Here is a 23,775-nt window from a genome sequence, read left to right on the forward strand (position 1 = left end):
CGGCGTTGCTCGCGTCTGCAGGGTAGTCATCTAAAAAGCCTTGCCTCCTACCCCAGGCGCCTCTGTGCGGCCCTGACGACCATCTGTGATTCTCAAAGTTGCAGGGGCGGGTGCCATCACCCGTTCTGCCGAAAACAAATTGGGGCACTGGGCCTTCTTGTGGCCCCGCTGGCTGTAGTGAAAACATATCAAATCGGATCCCTGTACGGTGGTAGTAGTACAATCCCTGCTAAAATGACCAGCCGACCACACTTGAAATAGCCAGACTCACCAACGCTACCACTCCTGCATGCGCCCCCGTGCGCCCTGCCACACTTCCCGCACCGGCTGCGGTCCTGATAATCCCTCGATCTCGAATCCGATACCTTGGGCCTTTTGCTCGAACCCGAAACTGTTTGAATCTCATCCGGCTTCCTCTTCCGGATCTGCTCCAAATCAATCAATCTCTCTCTCTCTCTCTCTCTCTCTCTAGCTCGCGCGATCATATCCTCCAATGTTTTGTAGCTGGACCTGCTCACAAACTGCCTGATGTCATCCCTTAACATCTCATGGTATCGGGCCTTCTTCATCTCCTCATCTGCGACATACTGCTGAACAAGAAGGGCCCTATCCCTGAACTTGGCGGTGATCTCCGCCACAGTCTCAGTGGTCTGCATCAAATCCTGAAACTCTCGTGCCAACTGCTGCACCTCAATAATTGGCGAAAACTTCACCCTGAACTTGGCTGAAAAATCACCCCATGTCATCGCGTCCAATGCGGCATCATCACCCAAAGCATGACCAATCCCTCGCTCTGTTCTTCAGAAGACAGGAAGCGAGTCTGACCTTGTCCCCCTCGGGACACCGGCTCGTACGGAATGTGTTGGCAACATCAGCCAACCATCTGCTGCTAGCGATGGGGTCCCTAGCCCCATGATAATCTGGTGCCCCACAAGCCCTGAACTCTCAAAATGTCAAAGTACGCGCTCCCATCAATGCCATCATCTCAGTACGAAAGGCTCCCAGCCTCTCATTCAAAATCTCCAATATACCCTCTTTGACCATGCCAAAGATCACAGGAGTCTGGTCTAGAATACTGCACGTAACCTCCACTGATATCAACTCCCTCATTCATTCCTCAAGCTGCTCAGCTCCTGAACCCGAGCCTGATCCCTCTCCGGCGCCTGATGTGACATCCCCAAAATCTCGACCAGAAAAGACCGATTTTCATTTATGCTTTTAAAATAATTTCATAGTAAATCCTTTTGATTTGAAAGAGTTGCGTAATTTGTTCCCAAAAACAAAACATGATAAAACAATGTTTACCAAAGCATTTCATAAAAGAAATGTATTTTCATTATATAATCAAAACTCGGGGTGTCATGTTCCGATACAGACCAATAAGCGTAAATGATAACATTACAAGTCATTCAACAAATATATACATATACAGACTTGTAAACAAAACAACTTGATGGTTCATCCATCTTATGCCCTTGCTCCACTTCCTGTAATACAAATAAAACTGAGTGGGTCAGGCTTGGGAGCCTGGTGAGCATATAGGGTTTTCAACCCACAATAAATAATTAAATTAATTATTATCAACCAATAATAACCCAATTACCCATTCCCGTTATTCTCACTTTATGTCCCTAAAATAACTAACACAATGGACCTAGTCTAAGAATATTTCATCGGGGTGACAACACATGCTTCGGGGGTTCCTCAGCAATATAAGTCAAATAAGGCAACCATGAGGGGGATGGAATACAGCGAATGAACACCCAAGTTCATTAACACCTACAAGTTATGAGTCTGCTAGCGTTCCACTGGACTGTCTAGAAAAGTCCGTGGTCGTCATCTAAATTCCGCTAGATGACTGGATCAAAACAACATCGAGGCCTCTCATTTGTTTATTACACACCAACTATCTACCCATGTTCTACCCAACATATTAGTAAATAAAACATACATTTTTATGCATAGTTTCAAAACCTATATAGCATGCTAAATCAATACATTTTCCATATAACAGATGAGGCACACACACATAACACGTATTTCATATAGAAATAATCAGATCTGTAAGATAGAAGAAAGTGAATATACATTCACACACGTAACAACAAAATATACACACAACACGTATCTCGTATAAAATACTTCATAATTATGCGTTAGAAGAAAGTAACGACACACTCACACATATAAACAAGAATATACTTAATACACTCAAATAATACTTGTATTATTATCATGTTTATGAAAGGTAGTATACACTCACTTGATGAGAAGTTGATCGGACAGCACTACGGCTCGTAGGAGTAGTATTTCTCAGTAGATCTGGAAGATCTCTACAAAAATCGAACTTTTTGCGGGCAGAGCTTCGGCTAGGAAACCGCACTTCTCGGGATCTTCGGGATCTCGGGACTTGCTTCGGGACTCGGGAATATTATCGGGGCTTCGGGGTGGCTTCAGGGGTTAAAATGCAGAGCTTCGGCACGAAATGGAGGAGAAATGAGCAAATAAACCCGGACCCCTCGCATCCTATTTATAGGAGGCTGAGGCCTCGCAGTACGCGGGGCGTACTGCTCCGAATTCGTCACTGCATGCGTCATCCGAAATCCTCGAGTGCGAGTGTCCACATTCTTCACTATACGCGGGGTGTACCTCGGATGAGCCCGGTGACTCGTCTTCGGATAATACCGAATTTAATAATTAAATTTAATTATTAACTAATTAATAAACTTCGAAAATTCAACTCTTCTTCATACGAACTCCGTTTTCGATGTTCTTTATATCCACGCGAAGGTGAGACTACGCTCTACAACTTTCCTTTAGACTCTGTCGGCTAATTTTCACTTTATTTTTATTATTTATTTTTAATAGGTCGGGACAGAAAATTTCGTTATAAATTCATAACTTCTTCGTTTGACGTCCGTTCTCGCCTAACTTTTTATCGCTTCAATACTAACAACGAGATCTTCGATTCTCGTTTAGATCACTAAGGATAAATATTGCTCTAACGTAAATTTCACTTTATACGTCATTCAACGGTGCCGGTTTTGTCGCGAAACTTCGACAGGTCATAACTTCTTCGTTATAACTCGGATTTCGGCATTCTTTATATCTTCGGAAACCTTGTTTCAACTACTACAACATTATCTAAATATATCATGTTTATTATACACTTAAATTTTGACGCTTACTTTTATTCTTAATTAATCAAACCACATAATTAAGCAATTATGCACAAAACACATAATACAAAGGTTAACCTAGACTATTACATTGCTAAAAATGTCAAGCCCAAAAACACAGGCGTTACACCTGATCCGCCCACTGGTCTCTCTCGCAACGTCACCATGCTGAAAATATAACACAATCATTATCAGAATACTTATCACTGCTGCGAGACCAAACACACGCACTACCAGGTTCACATTCTTATCTCGGCCTTTCCCGAATCGAGTACGGATCCTCTGCTTTCAATGGTACGGGCCCATACTACCTTCCACATCTATCCGTACTTTCCTCAAGAACTGCTTCGACTCCACCAGGTCCCTTTTCTACTACTACTGCTCCCAGCACTACCTCATCCTAGGCTTGCCCTAGGGAAACCTCATACTCAAACCAATCCAGTCCTCAACTGCTGAAGGGCTCCTTGTGATGCCAATTAGCCATTACCTGGATACCATCACATGTGACGAGGCTCAGATAATCCTTCGAGTAAAAGACTCGTCCCTACAACGGTTGGACTCAAACAAGAGTTGCGCAATAGGCCCAAATCTAACACTCTGAGATTATTCAACCCTTATCACATGTGACGTGACATATCCACCTAATGACTAACTCCCGATTACCCATTCCTGTTATCCTCACTTTACGTCCCTAATACATCTAATACAAGGGACCTATCCTAAGGATTATCATCGGGGTAACAACACTACTTATGGGATCCCTCAGCAGTTTATGTCAATTAAGGCAACCATGAGGGGATGGAGTACACCTGCTGAACACTTAGTTCAAATAAACACCTACAGGTTGCGAGCCTGCTAGCGTTCCACTGGACTTCCTCGAAAAGTTTGTGGTTGTCACTTATACTCCACTAGATGACTGGATCATTGTTAACACCGAGGCCTCTCATTATTTTATTTCATCACACACCAACTATTTCATCTACCCATGTTTTACCTAACATATTTGTGGATATAAAATACACATACAGCTCAGATCTGAAGAACAAAGTTTAAATCTTTCATCCAGTATAGATATCAAAGTGTGAGTGTGTGTGTATATACATATATATATATATATATATATATATATATATATTGTAACGTCCCAAAATTCAAGACTAAAAAAAATTCTTTTAATAAAACATTACTTAAAGCACAATCATCATTCCAAAACATAAACAGAGTATTAATTTCCAAAACACATGTTCGTTATCAGAGTAAAACATTTCCAGGCTGTCTAATCTATGTTGTGTGCCATGTGATCACCGCGAGCTCTTCCCTCTGCTACCGGAAGTACCTGAAACCAAAACTGAAAACCGTAAGCACGAAGCTTAGTGAGTTCCCCACCCTACCACATACCATGCATAACCACATACTGCACATGCTGGGCCACGCCTACTATCCTGGGCCTCGCCCCCTGCTTCGGGCCTCACCCGATACAATGGACCCGCCGCTCCAGGTCCTGCCTGGCTTCGAGCCCCGTTCGGATACATATCTATTTAACTTAGGCCTCGCCTGTCACTGGGCCCCGCCCGCTAACATATAATAGCACGTAATCATATAACAACACATAAGCTAACATATACTCACAAATCCTATCCCGAGGCCTCGCCTATCTTGGGCCTCACCCTTGTCCTACTACTGATGAGTCATGGAACCCCGTCCACGCCCTTACTGACAGTGAGATATGGGCCCAACCCACACTCACCCTTTCCCTAACTTGGGCCTCGCCCCTGTTCTGCTGCTAATAAGATGTGGAACACCATCCACACTCTGCTATTGGTGTGATACAGGATCTCGCCCACACTCACCTCCCTACCAGGCACATACATGTATCACACATACAACAAGTATAAACTATCATATAAACCATTCCTTGGGCACCCGCCCGCTATCATTGGACCTCGTCCTGAATATCATACTAGCATACTGTACCTACGGCTAACCCCCGGGTCTTCCTACTCGTATCTACATGGGCCGACATTGTGACATTAGACCCATTCACACAAAGGGAAACTCACCTGCACTTAGTGAACTTGCTGATAACCCCTCTAGTTGCTGCCCGACAACTCTTTGAACTCGTGCTCCACTAGCTCCCCGAGCTACCAGTATCAATGCAACACTTAGTCTAACTATCCCCAAAGTTAACTAAGTCAACTCTGGTCACAGTCAAGTCCTGGTCACGGTCAACCTTACTCGCCGAGTCTGCCTGCTGACTCTCCGAGTTCACCGATTTTCGAGTCCTGGCCTGTCCAACTCATTGAGTCCCCACTCAAATCACTGATTCGAGTCTTAACTTGAAAGGGTTTGGGGTTTCGTGACTTGACTCGCCGAGTCCAAGAACAGACTCGCCGAGTCCAAGGAATCTTCAATAGACTCGCTGAGTTGCTCTTCCAACTCGTCGAGTTCCTGCCCAACTTCATGCTACTCGTCGAGTCCACTCAAAGGATTCGCCGAGTCCATTCAGATCTTCATACATGCAGAGGACTTTTGAGTCATGCATAGACTCCAAACTGTAGATCAGCCCTTCACAAGCCTATTCCTCACGTAAAGTTGCAAACTTTACGTGTAGAGAAGGAGATCTAGGCTAAACACACCATAAACTAGGGTTTAAGGCAAGGAGTCTCTATAATCAACTCAAGGGCAGTTACTTTATGCTTCACCAGGCCAAAATGAGCATAGATCCGAAGTAGCAACCTCAGATCTGGCTTCTAACTCATATGAATATATAAACATGGCTTAAAAGCCCCAAAACTCATAACTAGAATAGATCTAAATGAAGGAAACGACTTAGTACCTTCAATAACTCTGAAAGGTTCCACAAGCTCTGGATCTAAGGCCAATCCTTGAAGCTTCAATGATTTCCCTCTTCCCTCTTCCTTCAAATCACCCAAAAATGGCTTAGAAGCTTGAAAGAGTAACAATGGGGCATAGGGTTCGGTGTTCTGGGTTATAGAGGCAGTAAAGGAACCTTAGGGAAGAGAATGAGATGCTTAAATAGGCTCCAAGTCCGAGATTTAGGGTTTTCCTCGCTTAGACCAGACTCGCCGAGTCCCCATAGCCGACTCACCGAGTCGGTCACTAACTCCTGAACCTGGATCCCGCTCGGACTCGCTGAGTTTCGCACTGGACTCGGCGAGTTGACCCTTTGACTTAGGGTTTTCTTTCCTTCTTGCCTACCTGATTTTGGGGTGTTACAGTGTTTTGTGTTATGTGTTTCAGGTTTTTCTCAAGATCACGGGACGGCAATGGCTCGATTGTACACACCAGAGGAAAAAGTTTGTTTTGAGGATCCTGGTTATTAAGTGATTGAACAAAAGAGTCATGTATTGTAATTAAAACAAAACAGAGATTTTTATGAAAAGTGTTAAAGAGATAAACTATTTTAAATGAAAATTTTGTTTTGGAAATTTTGGTGTTACAAGTTGGTATTAGAGCCTTGGTTTGAGGGATTCGGATGCACCTTCGGGTAAATCTGGACTGAAACTGAGGAAGTAAGAAAAGTTTTCAAAGAAATGTTTTTCTAAAGGTGAATAAGAGTTCAAAGAGAAAGCAAGAAAGAGAAGTGTGTAGAATCAGCTAGAGCCCGAACAGTGATTTCCCAAAATACATTTTTTGATTGAGATATTTATGATACATTTTATGAGATATTATGCATGCTAGAGACAAGCTAGGTATTTCATATCTTTGGACTAGAGTGGCCTAATTTGTGATGCCTTAGCCTAGGAGTTGCTGTTATATGTGATGCACTTTTGAGTATGAATGAGAGTATTCAGTTGGAATCCTTCTAGGGGCTTTGAGTAGAGGAGTAACCTAGGAGTGACGCCTAGATGAGTATTGTGGTGCTTATCGAGAGAATAGTTAGAACCCGCAAGGGGTAGAGTTTCAGAGTTCAGTAGTACTTTGGAGAAGGAGCAGAGCAAGTGGAGCTATCACCCGGAGTGAGTTCTATGTATTCTTCGATGCCTGAATGCTGCTTGCTTCGTGCTTTGTGGAACTCTTGATGATGGGAGTCAGCTACCGAGTGAATATGACGATATTCAGGAGGTAGATGGCTGGCATCATTAGGAGCTCTTCAGCAGGTGATGGCGGAGAAGTGGGAGGACCAAGGAAGAGCCTAGGTAGTAACCTTAGCCAGATGAGTACGCTAGCGGAGTAGAGCATTCCGCTGAGAAGCGAGCACGTGTGACGGAATTGGTAAACAGGAAGGTTGAGCAGCTACTTAGGAGCTCTTGGATGGTCCGTGTGGAATGTATGGGTAGATGTGGCAGGTAGTATGGGCCCGTACTACCGAAAGCAGAGGACCCATACTCGATACAGGGAGTATTCTGAAGGTTCTAAGGAGCAGATTGATGAGTGATGTTATGGTTTGAGTACCATACATCGGAGCAGACTGAGGAGTGATGTTATGGTTCGAGTACCATACATCGGAGTAGATTGATGAGTGATGTTATGGTTCAAGTACCATACATCGGAGCAGATTGAGGAGTGATGTTATGGTTCGAGTACCATACATCAGAGCGGATTGAGGAGTGATGTTATGGTTCGAGTACCATACATCGGAGCAGACTGAGGAGTGATGTTATGTTTCGAGTACCATACATCAGAGTAGATTGGTGAGTGATGTTATGGTTCGAGTACCATACATCGGAGCAAATTGAGGAGTGATGTTATGGTTCGAGTACCATACATCGGAGCAGATTGAGGAGTGATGTTATGGTTCGAGTACCATACATCGGAGCAGATTGGGAGTACCATGCATCTTAGCAGATTAAGGAGGTGATGTTATAGTTCGAGTACCACATATTGCAATTCTTCGGTTGTCCGGTCAGGATTGATTGGTGGAGTTTGGACGCGCTGGAGTTTTAGGCCTAAGGGCCATGATTAAGTCCTAAGAGGCATCCCTTGAGAGGGAGGTCGAGAGCATTTCAGAGTATTATTGGTAAGATGTCAAATGTAGTCGCAAGACTCAGAGATTAGTAGAGAAGACATTTATGGGGGATTGCAGTCTGAGTGAGCAATCAGACGATGGAGGAGATGTCACCTTCTGTGACCTGATGGGTGCTATTTATGTTTCTTGTGGGAAACATGAGAAACGTGAGATTTCAGTTCTAGGTTTAGGAGTAAACCCTTCGGGTTGACATTAATGTCGATTTTTCCACCAACATAGCAGGCAGCAGGTCGGCCGTGGGGAAATGATCTACCATGAGCAGGTAGTTAGTGGGGACTGAGATGGTCAAGGACCACATTACACCCTAATTGGGTATAATAGGGCGTGTGGTAGCGGTATCAGCGGGTAATCCAGATGAGTATATCAGAGAGGTGGCTATTCTATCTATGATGGGTATTGAGTATGGTAGTGGAGTCCCTATTCTCGTGATGATTCACGCGTTGGAACGGGGGTTGAGAAGTCGAAGGTGAGGAGTATGATGATTTGTTGTTCAGTCTAAGAGTCAGTGATAGTACTGGACAGTTGGGATGTTCGGTATTGGGATGGTATGAGGCTCCGGACGGCGAGGGGCAGTCGTGATGAGAAATTCCTGAGGAATTCATCGGAGATTTAGGGTATTTAAGGTTTCTTGATCCCTAGTGAGGAGATCATTGGACGTTGTGTGGCACCTTCCAAGCGTAGATGCGATGTTTCTGACGGAAACCGTCTGTGGGGTAGATTGTTGATACGTCAATTGGTGATGGTTCGAACCCTAAATGGGGGAGAACCGGGAATTTTATTGGGGAAACCATAGATTTGTGCAAGAGTGGTTAGAGGTTGGATATAGAGACCTCCGGCTCGAATTCATGAGACCAGGGTCATTGGTGATCAAGGAGAGGTGCAGAGCGAGATAAATGCATGTGGTGCGTGTATGAGAAAGGATGAGTGTCTCCACGGGAGGTGGCCGATAGTCAGGAATCTGGTGGTGGTCGGGGCCGTTTCGAGTGGTAGGCTCGTAATGATGGTATGGACAGTTGAGGACTTCTGGGTCGAACTATGGATAGAAGATTATTGAGCAGCCAACTCCCGGACCGGTATGTGTATTTTTTCTTGGATTTTGAGCGGTAGGGGAAAGGGTTTTGGAGGATCATCAGGGTGTTCCGAAACATTAGTGTTTTCTGTGTATTCCAGTTGAGTGTTCGGATACACTGAAGTTGCGCCTTAGGTAAATGAAGAATTATTTATGGGGTTCAGAGGAAATGTATTGTTGTATTTGTATGGTGTTGGGAGTAGGATATCAGTGGTTGAGGCAGGACATTGTGATGTTCTGTAATGGTGTTCCGTAATACATGGGTATAATGTTCTAATTTCGGAGTTATTTGGAATCTTGAGTTTCAAACGACTAGTGGTGTATCATGTATCTACAGTTCCAGTGGGAGCCCTTCGGGTATTGGCATCAAGAGGGATTAATTAAGAAAGTGGATCTCCGCAGAGGTAGGTATTTTGTTATAGTGGTTACCGCCAGAGTCTGTGATGCACATGTGGGACAAGGGTGTGTAGCTATCTATGATAGTTCACGGAGCATGGGTTAGTGGACATAGTGTGGCATTGTGATGAGAATGAAAGTATGGGGTGAAGCTACGGGGAGCCGTAGTATTCACTAGTCAAAGGGTGTTGTGATGCTACGGGGAGCCGCAATACTCACAAGTCAGAGAGAGGGAGTCGTGGTGCTGCAGGGAGCCGTAGTACTCACTAGTCAGTTGGTGTTGTGGTGCTACGGGGAGCCGTAGTACTCACTAGTCAGTTGATGTTGTTGTGCTACGGGGAGCCGTAGTACTCACTATTCAGAGGTTGTCGTGACGTTACGGGGAGCCATAATACTCACTAGATGGAAAGAGAGTGTGATGATGGGGAGTTCTCCGATCAGTGTATGATGCAGAAAAGTTTTAGGCTTGAGTAGCCCTAGTATTGTGTTTTTGGAGCCTGGTGGTTGAACCATGGGTGAGACTGGGGTCTCCGTCTCTGTCGGGAATCATTATATGTTGTTTTGAGTTGTGATTGTCGTAACATGAGGAAGTTGGAAAAGTGGTATTGCACGGGGCGCAGGCTGAGTCATGAGAAAAATATCTTATTAGGTAGCGAGGTTCCAACTTTGGGTCGGACCAAACTCTTGAGTTGAGTTTGGCATTGATGGTGCATGGGTAAACGAGATAAAATTCTGGAATTCTGAGGTGAATTCTTGGATGAGGGTATTGTTTGCGTCCGATGTCTAAAACCTGTATAGGTCAGTAATCGGGTACGGGAGATACCGCGAGATGCACATGAGATATGTGCAGCAGACATCAGAGGTCGGGGTTGAGTCGATCTTTGGTTGGATTGTAGTTTTCGTATGAGGTAAAGAGAATTTTGTGACTTGTGTGTCACTGGGCCGAGATAGTTGACACGAGAAGGAAGTTAGTGAGACATTCTGAATCATGTCATGGGTAACCATGGAAGTTCAACTATAGGGTTGAGGTTCTATGAGTTTTCCTATAGCAACAACCATCATTCAAGCATGGGTATGCCACCGTTTGAGCTGTTGTATGGGAGGAGGTGTCAGACCCCCAATTGCTGGGGAGAGGTAGGGCAACGTGTGATGGGTAGTACAGAGATTGCGCTTCAGACAACCGAGCAGATTCAACAGGTCAGACAGAGGTTGTTGACCACTCAGAGTCGCCAGAAGAGTTATACGGACTGGCACCGGACCGAGCTCGACTTTCAGGTCGGCGATTTCGTGCTCCTGAAGGTCTCTCATTGGAAAGGAGTGATCCGATTAAGGAAGATGGGCAAGCTGGGGCCTCGATATATTGGACCTTTCGGGGTGATCGCATGAGTAGGCAGGGTAGCCTACCATTTGTAGCTACCTGTAGAGTTGGGTCAGATACATGACATCTTCCACGTGTCGCGGCTGAGAAAGTGTATAGCCGACGAGTCGGCAGTGGTACCATTAGAGGATATTCTGGTGGATGCGAGCTTAAACTATGTGGAGAGACCGGTGGTAATTATAGATCGGAAGATCAAGGTTCTGAGGAACAAGGAAGTGCCTTTGGTGCAGGTCCAATGGCAACATCGAAAAGGGTCAGAGTTGACTTAGGAGTCGGAGAGAGTGATGCGTGAGCAGCATCCAAAGTTGTTTGCAGAGTAAGACTTCGAGGATGAAGTCTGATTCTAGTGGGGGAGAATTGTAACATCCGGATTCTCAGGTATATTATTTGATTCATTTATTTTAGAGTTTGTGGAGGGACTCGGCGAGTTGGTTCTTAGACTCGCCGAGTAGGGTCGCGAATTCTTATCCGAGTTCATGACTGGACTCGGCGAGTCCACGCTGTTTAATGAAACCCTAATTTCCCGGGTTTGAGACCTATTTAAAGGCCCTTAGGGTCGTCATTTGCGTCTATCAAACCCCAGAGAGAAACCCTAAGAGATCTAGAGCATTTGTGAGGAAGGAGAGGCCACTTTTGATCATTTTGTTGGTGTGATTGCAAGAAGGGGGTGACCAAGGCAAGAGGAGGCTGAAGGAGGAGCGATTCAGGTGATTTCAGAGTTCAGAGACTTCATCTTGAGGTATTTATTCGGACCTTCTTCAGATTTGGTGTTGATCCTTAGAGTTAGGGTTTTCTAACCCCTTTAGAGAATGAATATGTGGAGTAATTGGTCCCTTCTCGAGTTTATGCTTTGGATCTGGACTCAAAGAGGTCCAGAGACCTTAACCCTTGGAGCTTTATGGGTTATTTTGGGAGCCATGAACTTAGGAGGTTATTTTTGGGGCTAGATCACCAAGTGAGACCATCTAGATGCTATATGAGTGTCAAGGTTTGAACTTTACATGATTATCATACTTGGGAAGGTCAGATCTATGGATTTAAGGAACATATCTGACCTCAGGAGGTCAATGGAGTTTGTGCATGGCATGAACTCGCCGAGTCCAAAGATCAGACTCGGCGAGTAGGGTTGGGGTTTCCCATATTTCACACAGTGAGTAGACTTGCCAAGTTGGGGAAATAACTCAGTGAGTCAGAGGGGGATTAGAGGACTAGAGTTCAAGGCGGAACTCGCCGAGTTGTTCTTGAGACTCGGCGAGTTGAGTCGGGGTGGCCCCGCGATTCATGACAGGTGTAGCTCATCGAGCAAGGGGAAAGAATCAAAGTGCCAAGCGAGACTAGAGAGATAGTGGACACGTATAGACTCTCCGAGTCGCCCAAGTGCACTCGACGAGCCGGGTCAAAGTTTGATCGTTGACTTTGTTGACTTTTATCAACAATGGGGCCGTTGAGCCAAGAGAGGGGTAAAATGATCTTTTACCCTTCAGAGGATGCCAAGAGAGAGTTGAGTCTAGTCTCGAGAGTTATATTTATGAGAGTATTTACCTTATGTGATTAGGCGGAGGCTAGACCATATTTCTACCGAGTCAGAGATTTACCGAGATATCTGAGATGAGTCTTCTCAATATACTTTACCTTGAGTAGGTAATTAGAGTTATGTGACAGAGTTATTGTATGCTATCTATGTGATGTGTTACACTGCATTATTTCTATGTGATTTATGCCGTGTGTATATCAGAGTATATCAGAGTTAGAACCGGGAGATTCACAGAGCTAGGACCAGAGGGTCCACAGAGTTAGGGCCCAAGGGCCAGCAGAGTTATAGCCTCGAGTGGCTAGTACGTGATATGTGTGGTATTTTTGGGAACTCACTAAGCTTCGTGCATACAATATTTTGTGTTATGTGTTTTAGTTTTTTCTCAAGATCACGGGATGGCACCGGCTCGATTGTACACACCAGAGGAAAAGTTTGTTTTGAGGATCCTAGTTATTAAGTGATTGAACAAAAGAGTCATGTATTGTAATTAAAACAAAAAGGAAATTTTTATAAAAAGTGTTAAAGAGATAAACTATTTTAAATGAAAATTTTGTTTTGAAAATTTCAATGTTACATATAGACATGAATTAAACAAATATAGAAAAAAATTAGACAAATATAGACATGAATGAACATGAAAACACAATTAAAACATAGCCGTACATTTCATAAAAGCTTTTATGTAACTAACCAAATTATTTATCCATGATTAATGTATATTATTTGATATTTATGTTATTTGGTTGCCAACAATATTTGGGCTTGCTAAAGCCCAATAGAATGGAAGGAAAGGAGGTGATACCTTAACCATAAAGACAATTCAACCTTAACCATAAAGACAATTCAACCATAATAGGTTCCAACTTCCAAACCACTTAAAAGATGAACATTTAGCCAATGATCATGTAGAGTTTACAATTCTACATTCAACAAGCCTTGCTACTATGATAAAGAGGAACAAATATGAGCAAAAGTTGAAAACGTCATCGTTCATCGTATTTATAAAAATACATAATCTATTAAACATATTATCCATGATCTCTTGTAGATTTATCGCCTAAATACCAAATTAAATCATACCTTTACTAACGGATTTAATATAGGACACACGGTGGCCCGTACAACCCTTAACTTTTCTGCAGTGTAAAATTTTTTGAATTTTTTTTTTCTATTATCATGCAACACTTAACTTTTCTGTGATACTCCTACTATAAAATCATGTATCTGCGCTTGCATACCCTCGACAACATTTATGATAATCCACATGTCATTTAGGTAGCATTTGGCGAATGGATAATTTAATGATTATAAGATTAAGTTTTGTTATCCAATGATTATAAGATTAAGTTTTGTCTCCTAATCACATCAAATGCTAAATTTAGTGGATAATTTAATGATTATAAGATTAAGTTTTGTCTCCTAATCACATCAAATGCTAAATTTGTATATATATTTTGTTTAATTCTATCTTCTATCTAATCCAGTTCTGTACAATCTAGTTCCGTTCCAAATACTCCCATACTAATTGTAATTATCAATCGTCGTTTACACTTTTGCCATATATCTTTCACAAATGCAAATCACTACTTTCTAAAAGTTATTTTGATATTATTAAAGCAAGCAAAGTTAACACATAAATCTCACTTTATATATAAGGTTAAAATAAAGAACCCCAAAGCGCGAACAAAAGAACTTCCATAAACAAAAGTAAAAACCATGTGTATACCCTCTGTACAAAGAGATTATGTGTGTCTACATGAACAACCACCAAAAGTAAAAAAAGATTCAAACACTAAAAAAGAAAAACATAAACCGAAAACCACCCGTAACTTTTCAAACACTTGTTTCAAACGAGACCCCAAGTCCCAAACCTTTTGGGACTTGACTCGAAGCTGCTTCGAGTCCATGAAGCATCTTGATGACATCTACAGTGTCATCAAGATAGTACTTCGCCATACTCGGCTTTTGTCCAACTGTACAAGCAAACACTTCCGCAACTCCTTGTAAAGAAACCGAATTCGCAATTTTTTCAAACATTTCCTCATCCGACCGGTCATCTCCTATACATAACACGAAATCCAACGGCTTTCCTTTACTTTGCATACTCGTAATCAAACTCTCCACCACCGCCCCTTTGCTCACACCCTGTAAAAAATAGTCAATCAGTTTCAACCACCAGTAAGGAGATGAGAATCCATAAAAATATGTCTATTTCGGTATACTATAAACATTGTAATTGATGGTTTCTACCCTTTAAAAGATCGAATTGACATTTTATACCCTTAACAATGATTCTAAAAGTAACAAAAGATTTACCTGTGGATTCACCTCCACGATCTGCTGACCACGTTTCACAACAACAGGCTCATTTGCAAGTACACTTTCAAGATGATCAAGAAGCTCCTTAGCTTGCCACGTGCCAAAATCAGGGTCAGCTTCTTGATGATGCCAAACCAACGCACTCTCTTTTTGCTCAATACAAGATCCATCAGTCGCCTGAGTATAATGCTCCATCACCGGCAGCGCCACCTTCTTCCAATCAGCATCCACCGCTAAACCACCACAACATTCCCACTCAGAATCACCCTTCCACCTCGTCAACCACCCATGCTCCGCCGACAACCCAAGATTCTTACACGAATCAAACCATTTGCTCAACGAATCTTTTCCTCTTCCACTAACGATGAACACCACGTTCTTTGGGTCGCCGGAGAGAACATTCAAAATCGAAATCACTTCTTTGCTTGGAGTTTTATCGACAGATGCTTGCGGCATCACTGTTCCGTCGTAATCCAGTAGAATCAACCGGGAATTTGTCTTTTTGTAGGAAGAAACGATGTGTTCGACGGAAAGTTTCCTGAAATTAAACCCTAGCGCCACCACTCGAAACCCTAATCCGAACCCAACCCCCCAACACCGTTTGTGAAAATGCTCCTTACACGCCCTCTCCAGATCTTGATCGAAACTTTTTGCCCAATATCCAACGTTATGAGAACTCACGTACTTGTAATGCTTCTCGTGCCGGAGTTTCTTCTCGTTATCCGGCATCGTGAGCGCCAAACTCATCGCCTCCGTCACTGAATCGATGTTCCAGGGGTTAACCCTAATCGCGCCGCTTAACGACGGCGAACACCCGATAAACTCCGATACAATAATCACACTTTTCCTCTCTTTCGATTCATTTTCATCAATCCCTAATGCTTTATCTAACTCGGGACTACTTTGTCTTGAAACTGTGTACTTATAAGGAACCAAATTCATACCATCGCGAACAGCATTCACTACAACACATTCAGAAATGGCGTAGTATGCTACCTTATCTTGGGTTGAAACGGGGCCATTGACGAACACGATGGGTTCGTATCCATCTTGACTGAACCTCTGGTTAACCTCTTGAGCCACCTTTCGGGTTTCGTATTCGACTTCTTGAATGTCATGGCCACGGCTGCGAGCCGGATTCACGATCTGAACCAGGACGACGGAGCCTCTGAGTGAAGGGTAGTCTTCCAAGAGTTGTCCCATGGCTAAAAACTTCAAGCTGATTCCTTTGAACATATCCATATCATCGACACCCAAAATTACTTGTTTCCCTTGGTAGTTTTTCTTTAATTCTTCGACTTTTTTGGCTGTTTTGATCGATGATTTGACGGATTCTATCTGACCCATATGGATTCCGACTGGTAAAATCTTGATACTTACTGTTCTTCCGTAGTATTCGAGGCCGATGTAGCCTCTTTTAGACTTGTAATCGAGTCCGAACATTCTGCTACAACATGAAAGGAAATGTCTGGCGTAATCGAATGTGTGGAATCCGATTAGATCGCAATTCAATAGAGCTCGAAGGATTTCGTCACGAACAGGTAAAGTTCGGTAGATTTCAGATGAGGGAAAGGGGCTGTGTAAGAAGAACCCGACCCGAATTCTGTGAAATCTTTTCCTCAAGAAAGTGGGCATCACCATGAGATGATAATCGTGTATCCAGACATAATCTTCATCTGGGTTGATTACTTCCATTACTTTGTCTGCGAATACTTTGTTAGCAGAGACATAAGCTTGCCATGCGACCCGATCGAATCGGACTCCATGGGTTAGGGTCACGGGTAACATGTAATGAAACAGAGGCCATAGGTAATGTTTACAGAATCCATGGTAGAACTTGTTCTGGATTTCTAGAGATAAGAAGGTGGGAACGCACCGAAACTTGTCCAACAACGTTTGAGCGACTTCTTCTTGCTCCGACGGGTCTATATCGGCGGGTAGGGATCCGACGTAAACGCACTCAACGTCAGGTCCGAACCCGGATTTCAGTTGGAGCACTAGTGCGTCCGGGTCGTATTCGAACACCCATTTGTTCGTTTCTCCGTCGCGGTGGGCTTTCACCGGTAACTGATTTGCAACGATGATCCGGCGTTCAGGAGTAACAGATGAAACGACGTCGGATACCTGATCCGTTTCCGTTCCTGTTCCCGTTCCCGTTCTCCTTTCCCCGTTGCCGGCAATGTTATCTTCTTCAAACTCCGTCAGAATTCCGGGCACCGTCATGATTCTGGGTATTCGAGCGCGATCAACAACGCACGAATAATCGTCAAGGTTAAGCAGATTAAACGATGATCTTGACAACATTATAACAGAAAATCAAGATTTGTCAACAGAAATGACTGAAAAACAATGAGATTTTGATTTCTTGAAATATGATGCTATAAGTGGGTGTTACAGAGCTGTGAATGGATATTTGAATAATGAAAAAAAACCAGACATGGGGGTTTCATGGGAATTGGGAGAATTCGAATTCGAATTGGAAAAGATTTGTAGATTAAACGCAAAGAGGAAGAAGGTGGTGGTATGGTGAAGAGGATAAGAACGAAAGGAAGTAGAGAGACCGACTTTACTTGCTGAAATCAATAAAAAACCTTTAAATTAAAGACTAATTTGAATAAAAAAACGGGAACAGAATTCGGGTCAACATTTGACCCGGTTTCTTCATCATCAATTCCTTTCACCTTCTAACTGTAACCGACTCTCTCTCCTTTTCTCTCTCTCTTTCGCTAACTGGTTATCACCTCAAAAGTACAACTCCTACTGCATCTCGTACCAGTTCTATAGCTTGATCGTTTTCGATTTGGCTATTAATGTTGCCAAGGCTGTAGAGAATAGAACCAGAACGTTACTCTTTTACTGATTTGTGTTTTGTGCATTAAAACTTGTAACATCTAGTGGGTTTAGTAAGTTCGTACTTGGAAAGGTGAACATTTTATTTGTTTACAAAAGTACAGTTTAACCCCTTAGAGTTTAAGAGACATACCATATATATCCATATGGTTTTCATGATAATAACCAAGGATATCAAATTAACCATATTTCTATATCCATATCAGATGGGATTATGGGAAATGATTCGAAATGGTAACTAGTAATATAAATGTATCCGTTAGCTCACTGAAGTTTTAATTGCATCTAATTGATCAACAATTTTTTTTGGGTTATATTATACCATTGATATCGGTGATAGTCGACTAATCCACATGAAGTTCACATTACTAGTTGTGTCCAAATAATCGATAATATAATAAAACCAAAAAGAAAAGTTTGTTGGCCAGTTTTATATGTTCATATAAGTTTAGTAACTTAAAAGAATAAATAAAGTGTTACCGGTTGCCATTTTATGATATTTCATAGAAAAATATTAAAAAACTTTTAAACATCATTTATATATCCAAAATATTCGTTTTTGGCTCAACTTACTGATCTTAAAAATATTCAGACTAGTCATAAGACAATTAATATTTCTTTCAAAGATAATTTTCTATTTACTTCTAACTTCATTGTTAAACCAGATAACTATTTTTAAGACTAAACAAATTATATGTAGATGATTGTTTGAAAAAAAATGTAATAAATAAAATAATTTTTAATATCTTTGAATATATAATGCTTAAATTGTTAAGTGTTAAAAATAGTTATATGGGTTTTAACAATGTGGGAAAAAAATCTCGTTGAAATATATCTTAATTATCTTATGGCTAGTATGAATATTTTTAAGAGAAGTTATAAAATCCAAGATTTTAGATATTTAAATAGTGTTTAAAAGTTTTTAATATTTTCTATGAAAATGTCACAATATGACAACTAATAATTTTTTATTTGTTTTTTAAGTCAGTAAACTTATATAATTATATTTAATTGACCAACAAACTTTTCTTTTTAGTTCTATTATATCATCGATTACATAGACACTATCGGTGATGTGAACAGTGGGTTGGTAACCGGCTATCACCAATATCAATGGTATAATAGAACAATAAATTTTTTTGCCAATCAATTGGATGCAATTAAAATTTTAGTGACCTAATGAGTAAATTTATTCTTATTTGTTGTTATTTTGGATCATTTTCCCTATATTAATCATCTATATATGTTCTCACCTTCAAGTAGTTGAAAATAAATAGATGTATAGACTTTAAAATATCTGAACAGTTGATCTTGTGATTACTCTTACGTTTATAATTTCATTTTAATTTTGGATATTTGAACAATGAGGTGCTAATGACATTTATTGATATTACAAGTTATATCAAATTTTCATAGAAAGTTTAAATGTTTAAATTCTACCTTTCTTTTTGCTCAAAAATTGTTCCAAATTGATAACTTTTGAAAGTTATAGACTATTGGTTATACCCTATGTCAAAAGTATAAAATAAAGGTTTATGTTTGATTTGTTAGTGTTGTATATTTTTTACTTTATTTGACATTTTATTCAAAAAGAAAAACTATTGTTTATAAAATCTCTTTATAACAAAAGTTCATATAACCTCAACTTTCAAATGATTACTAAAAAAACTTAAATAAAAAGGTGATATTGCTTGTTGTCACGAAACAGTGTGACCTTTTTTGCAAAAGTATACTTTGCCTGTGAGAACAACAACATCGATGAGGCAAAGGTTCTACAAGTGAGTTTTGCCATTTCACATAACTAAGGGCATTTGCAAAGCCACAAATATATTGTGAGGCTATAACCTAATAATAACATATAATTATAATATATATATATATATATATATATATATATATATATATATATATTATATTAACTTTATTTTGCATGAAATATATTTATATAATAATATACATATTATATAAATCTAATATTTTATTAATTTACAAATATACGTATATGAACATCTATTTAATTAATTTATTAAATAAGTTCTTGAAATACAATAAATCCTTGTAAATAATATAAATATTTTTCTATTTAATATTTATGAGTTATTCATAAGGGGACTTTAAAAAAAAAAAATTATAGAGTGGTTGTCCGTCATTGATAAAAATATATTAAATAAAAACGCTATTATTATATTTGATATAAAGATAATTGGAAAAATTGATAGGATAGACACGGTTGAAACTTGAAAGTCCAATAAAAATGGCTGAAGGACTGAATTGTCGTTTTTAGGTAAAAGAAAGGGTTCATATGGGCATTACTTATATAAAGGAGGGCTAAAACGAAAATATCATTCGCATTAGTAGTTAAAGGTTAAGAATTTGGAAACTGACACGTGGAGGTGATGACTTGTCGAGATAAACATGACAGCCGGCGGGAGTGAGAGTGGACCCACTTCTCCGGTGCGCCCGCCCTCAGCTTTATTCGTAAATCACTAAATCTATTAAAATGTTTGTTTTTTATTTTCTTTTCATAAAATGACAATAAATTTTGTAATATATCTTACTGAAAATTGCAAAATTGTTTTGTAATAGCTACTACAATAAAATTATTTAAAAAGAAAATGAAGAAAAATTATATATATATATATGTGTGTGTTTGTGTGTGTGTTTTCATAATTCATTGCAATATATTTTTAAAGATTATTTTTGGTGGTAGAATCATTCAAAAAATATTTTTGCAATTCACAATGTGGCCCATGAAAAAGTGGTGATATTTTTTGAAACAATTAAAGGTTGGTTAACAATATCATTTTGGTTATTTTTGTAATTATTTCTAAATTATATGTTACCAACTAAGTTTTAGAAGGATGGTTAGGATTAGGATATTAAAAGTGGCATTATAATTAATAATTATAAATGGGTCTATAGAAACATGTGTAATATAGTAAATTAAAGAATAATATAAAATAGTTGATTTCCTGATATTATAAAGACTTTTGTTTCAAAACTTTAATTGAATGGTTTTATTGGAACATAAAGGTTGGAATGAAAAGGATGTGCAGACAAAAGGTATGTAAAGTTGCTCCAATGATAAAACCAAAGTTTCATGAAATTTAATTCATTTTCAAACTTGGGACATGTTTATGTTGGGTTTAAACCGAAAATGAGATTTTAATGCATTTTGTGAGCTTTTAGTGAAAAGGGGATAGATAGACATTCTAAACATGTTTCAGATGGTCTTATAAAACTTTATTATTTATTTATTTATTTATTTATTTATATTTTTTATATTTTTTGTAAAAGTTGAATAGCAAAGATAAGTGCAAGAAAGATGGATTTGTTAGAAAGTTAGTCCCTAATAGTTCTTTGCCAAAAGTTGCTGGATTAATTTGAAGTTTGATGAAAGTTGATGATACCAAACATGTTTAATGACGTAACAAATTTATTTTGAAAGTTTGAATCCATATATAAGATTGTTTGAGTACTAATTAAATACATTGTAAATTAAACCATTCGTACCTCGTGGATATACTATTCATCTCTCGTAGATATGTCAGAAAGTGTGTTTAGTCTCTATTTTTAAAAATTAACTCAGATCGTCTCTTTGTTTGTTTTTTCTTGCACGCTTAATCCCTATTAACATGAAATGACCATTTTACCCCTAATAATTTGTTTCATCATTTTCTTTTATTTATTTATTAGTTTTAAATTAAAATAAATAAATAAAACAATTCATCCCCACCATTCTCTCTCCCATTTCCGAGCTCCTTCGTCTACCTTTTTCTTACATTCCCTTCACCAAGATCATCATGCTTCTTACATTACCTTCACCAAGATCATCAAGCAGTATGAAATCATACCAAAAAACCATCAAACTCAAACCCAAATGAAATCATCTTTAATTTTATGAAATCTGAAACCCAAATAAATCAAAATCGATAATCAACATCATTTCGAGATGAAATCCCCAAACCTAAATTCATAATGAAGCAACCAAAATCTGTCATGAAATTCCTCGATTAATGCCCTAGATTGTTGAACTTCGACATATATCAAAACTTCAGAGATGATGATTGAAAGGAATAATGGAGGTGTGTCGGCGACCGAGAGGAATGAACATCATCTTCTTCACCGCTACAATACGTGAAACTGTACGGACAATTATCGGAGGTTTTTGGCGATGGAAATGTCCTAGCGATCGAAATCCTACTGGTCCTACCCTATTGAAAAACACACCCATGCTTCCTCCTTATCCCACTCTCTTTTCCGATCATCGTAAGATGTTAATCCACCATCGATCTCCTCCCAAAAAACTCAGACCACAACCACCGATCTACAACTTGTGGGTTTTATTTTCTTGTTTTCTCGATTAGTAATACAGTGAAAGCAGTGGGGAAGGTTCGTCGGAGAAGTGGAAGCAATGATGGTAGTCGGTGACTATCCAATGAGTTAAAGGTCTCCGTTTTCCCTCTCATCGATTCGATACGTGTGTATGTTTTCTGCGATTGTGGATGGTTAGGGAAGGTAAAGAGGCGTTTATTATTTATTATGTAATTTTTAATTGAAACCTATCATAAAAAGCATTAAATTAATTGAAAAATAAAAATACAAGGGTAATTTGGTCATTTCAAACTTGACAGGGACTAAATTCGCAACAAAATCAGCTTTCAGGGATGAAGCGTGCAAGGTTAAATAAAACGAGGGACGATCCGAGTTAATTTTTAAAAATAGGTACTAAACACGCTTTTTGGCATATGCACGAGGGACGATTGGTGTAATTTACCATTAAATAAATCAAAGGAGGTTTTGAAATTGGTTCTAACTTGATCGTATGGTGATAATTAATGATACAGATAATGGTCTTTGTTAGTTAATTTTCGACTCTAACCTTCCATACACGATAAGGTGTAGGAAGGACATTCTTTGGGCAACCAGGAGTCTTAAGAAGTCGCTTAAGACTCAAGCAATTCTAGCTAGCTTAGGAAACAAGCAAGTCTATTATATAACAAGTTGTCTCCTAGTTAGATATAAATTATGAAATCATAATCGACTATATATAGACATTGAAACATGTAGGTTTCAATGATGTGTGTGTGTGTGTGAGAGAGAGAGAGAGAGAGAGATTGTAATCAATTTTTGAAGTATTTTTCTAAATTTCAATAAGAGTAACCCCTTTCATTCTTGTGTTCATATTTTTTTTTATCAATTTGTCTTTCAATTGGTATCAGGCGTAGAAGAAGAGATCCGATTCACGAAGCATGACAGGACCGAATCCAGGAATATCCAGAACAAAGGAGAATTCATCCATATCATTTGACATACCAATGCCTATTGCAACAAACTACCTTGTTTGGGCAATTCGTATGAAAGACATCTTTAACGTTCATCAAGTCTGAGACATTGTTGATCCAGGAACCACGGATGCCAAGAGAATCAATGTTGCAATTGCAGTTTTATTCAAAGCAATTCCCGAAGACTTAATCTTGCAAGTTGGCATGATGAGTACCGCGAAAGAGATCTAGGAAGCCATCAAATCTGCCACCTTGGAACATACAGGGTAAGGGAAGCTCGTTTACAAACCCTAATAAACGAGTTTGATAACTTGCTGATGAAGGAATCAAGTATGATTGATGAGTTTACAAGTCAGCTATTAGGCATCTCATCAAAATACTTCTCTTGGCGAAACAATAAACGGAAATAAACCTGTTAAGAAATTTCTTACAAGTTTACCAAGAAGATTCATCCACATCATTGCTTCTATTGAGCAAGTTCTAGACCTAAAAACAGTTGGATTCGAAGACATGATGGGTTGTTTAAAATCTTACGAAGAACACATTCGAGAAAGTGAACCAACAAACAAACAAAGCAAAAAAAAAAATCAAAAATTTTGAGTATTCTTCTCGAGGTGGAGAATCAAGTCATGGTGACTGAGGTAGCCGTGGTGGCGGGACGTGGAGAATGTGGTGGTCGTCACAAAAATTCCTATAAACAAAATCAAACCACAACCTGAAATAACGGTGAGTCTGAAAGGCCAAAAGGGAAGAACAAAGATCGTTCCAAAATACA

General features: G+C 39.8%; 1 protein-coding gene across 1 annotated transcript; it reads right to left on the reverse strand.

The window, feature by feature from the left end:
* Positions 1–14,244: 14,244 nt before the first annotated feature.
* Positions 14,245–17,452, reverse strand: TPS11 (trehalose phosphatase/synthase 11). The gene is made up of 2 exons (XM_078971644.1): positions 14,863–17,452; positions 14,245–14,691 (listed from the first exon to the last, which is right to left on the reverse strand). The coding sequence occupies exons 1-2, from the start codon at positions 17,167–17,169 to the stop codon at positions 14,380–14,382; spliced, it is 2,619 nt and encodes an 872-aa protein (XP_078827770.1). The 5' UTR covers positions 17,170–17,452; the 3' UTR covers positions 14,245–14,379.
* Positions 17,453–23,775: the final 6,323 nt, after the last annotated feature.

The sequence above is a fragment of the Lactuca saligna genome, chromosome 8 (assembly GCF_052625555.1).
Source record: "Lactuca saligna cultivar CGN05327 chromosome 8, ASM5262555v1, whole genome shotgun sequence".
In the NCBI taxonomy this organism is placed as follows: domain Eukaryota; kingdom Viridiplantae; phylum Streptophyta; class Magnoliopsida; order Asterales; family Asteraceae; genus Lactuca; species Lactuca saligna.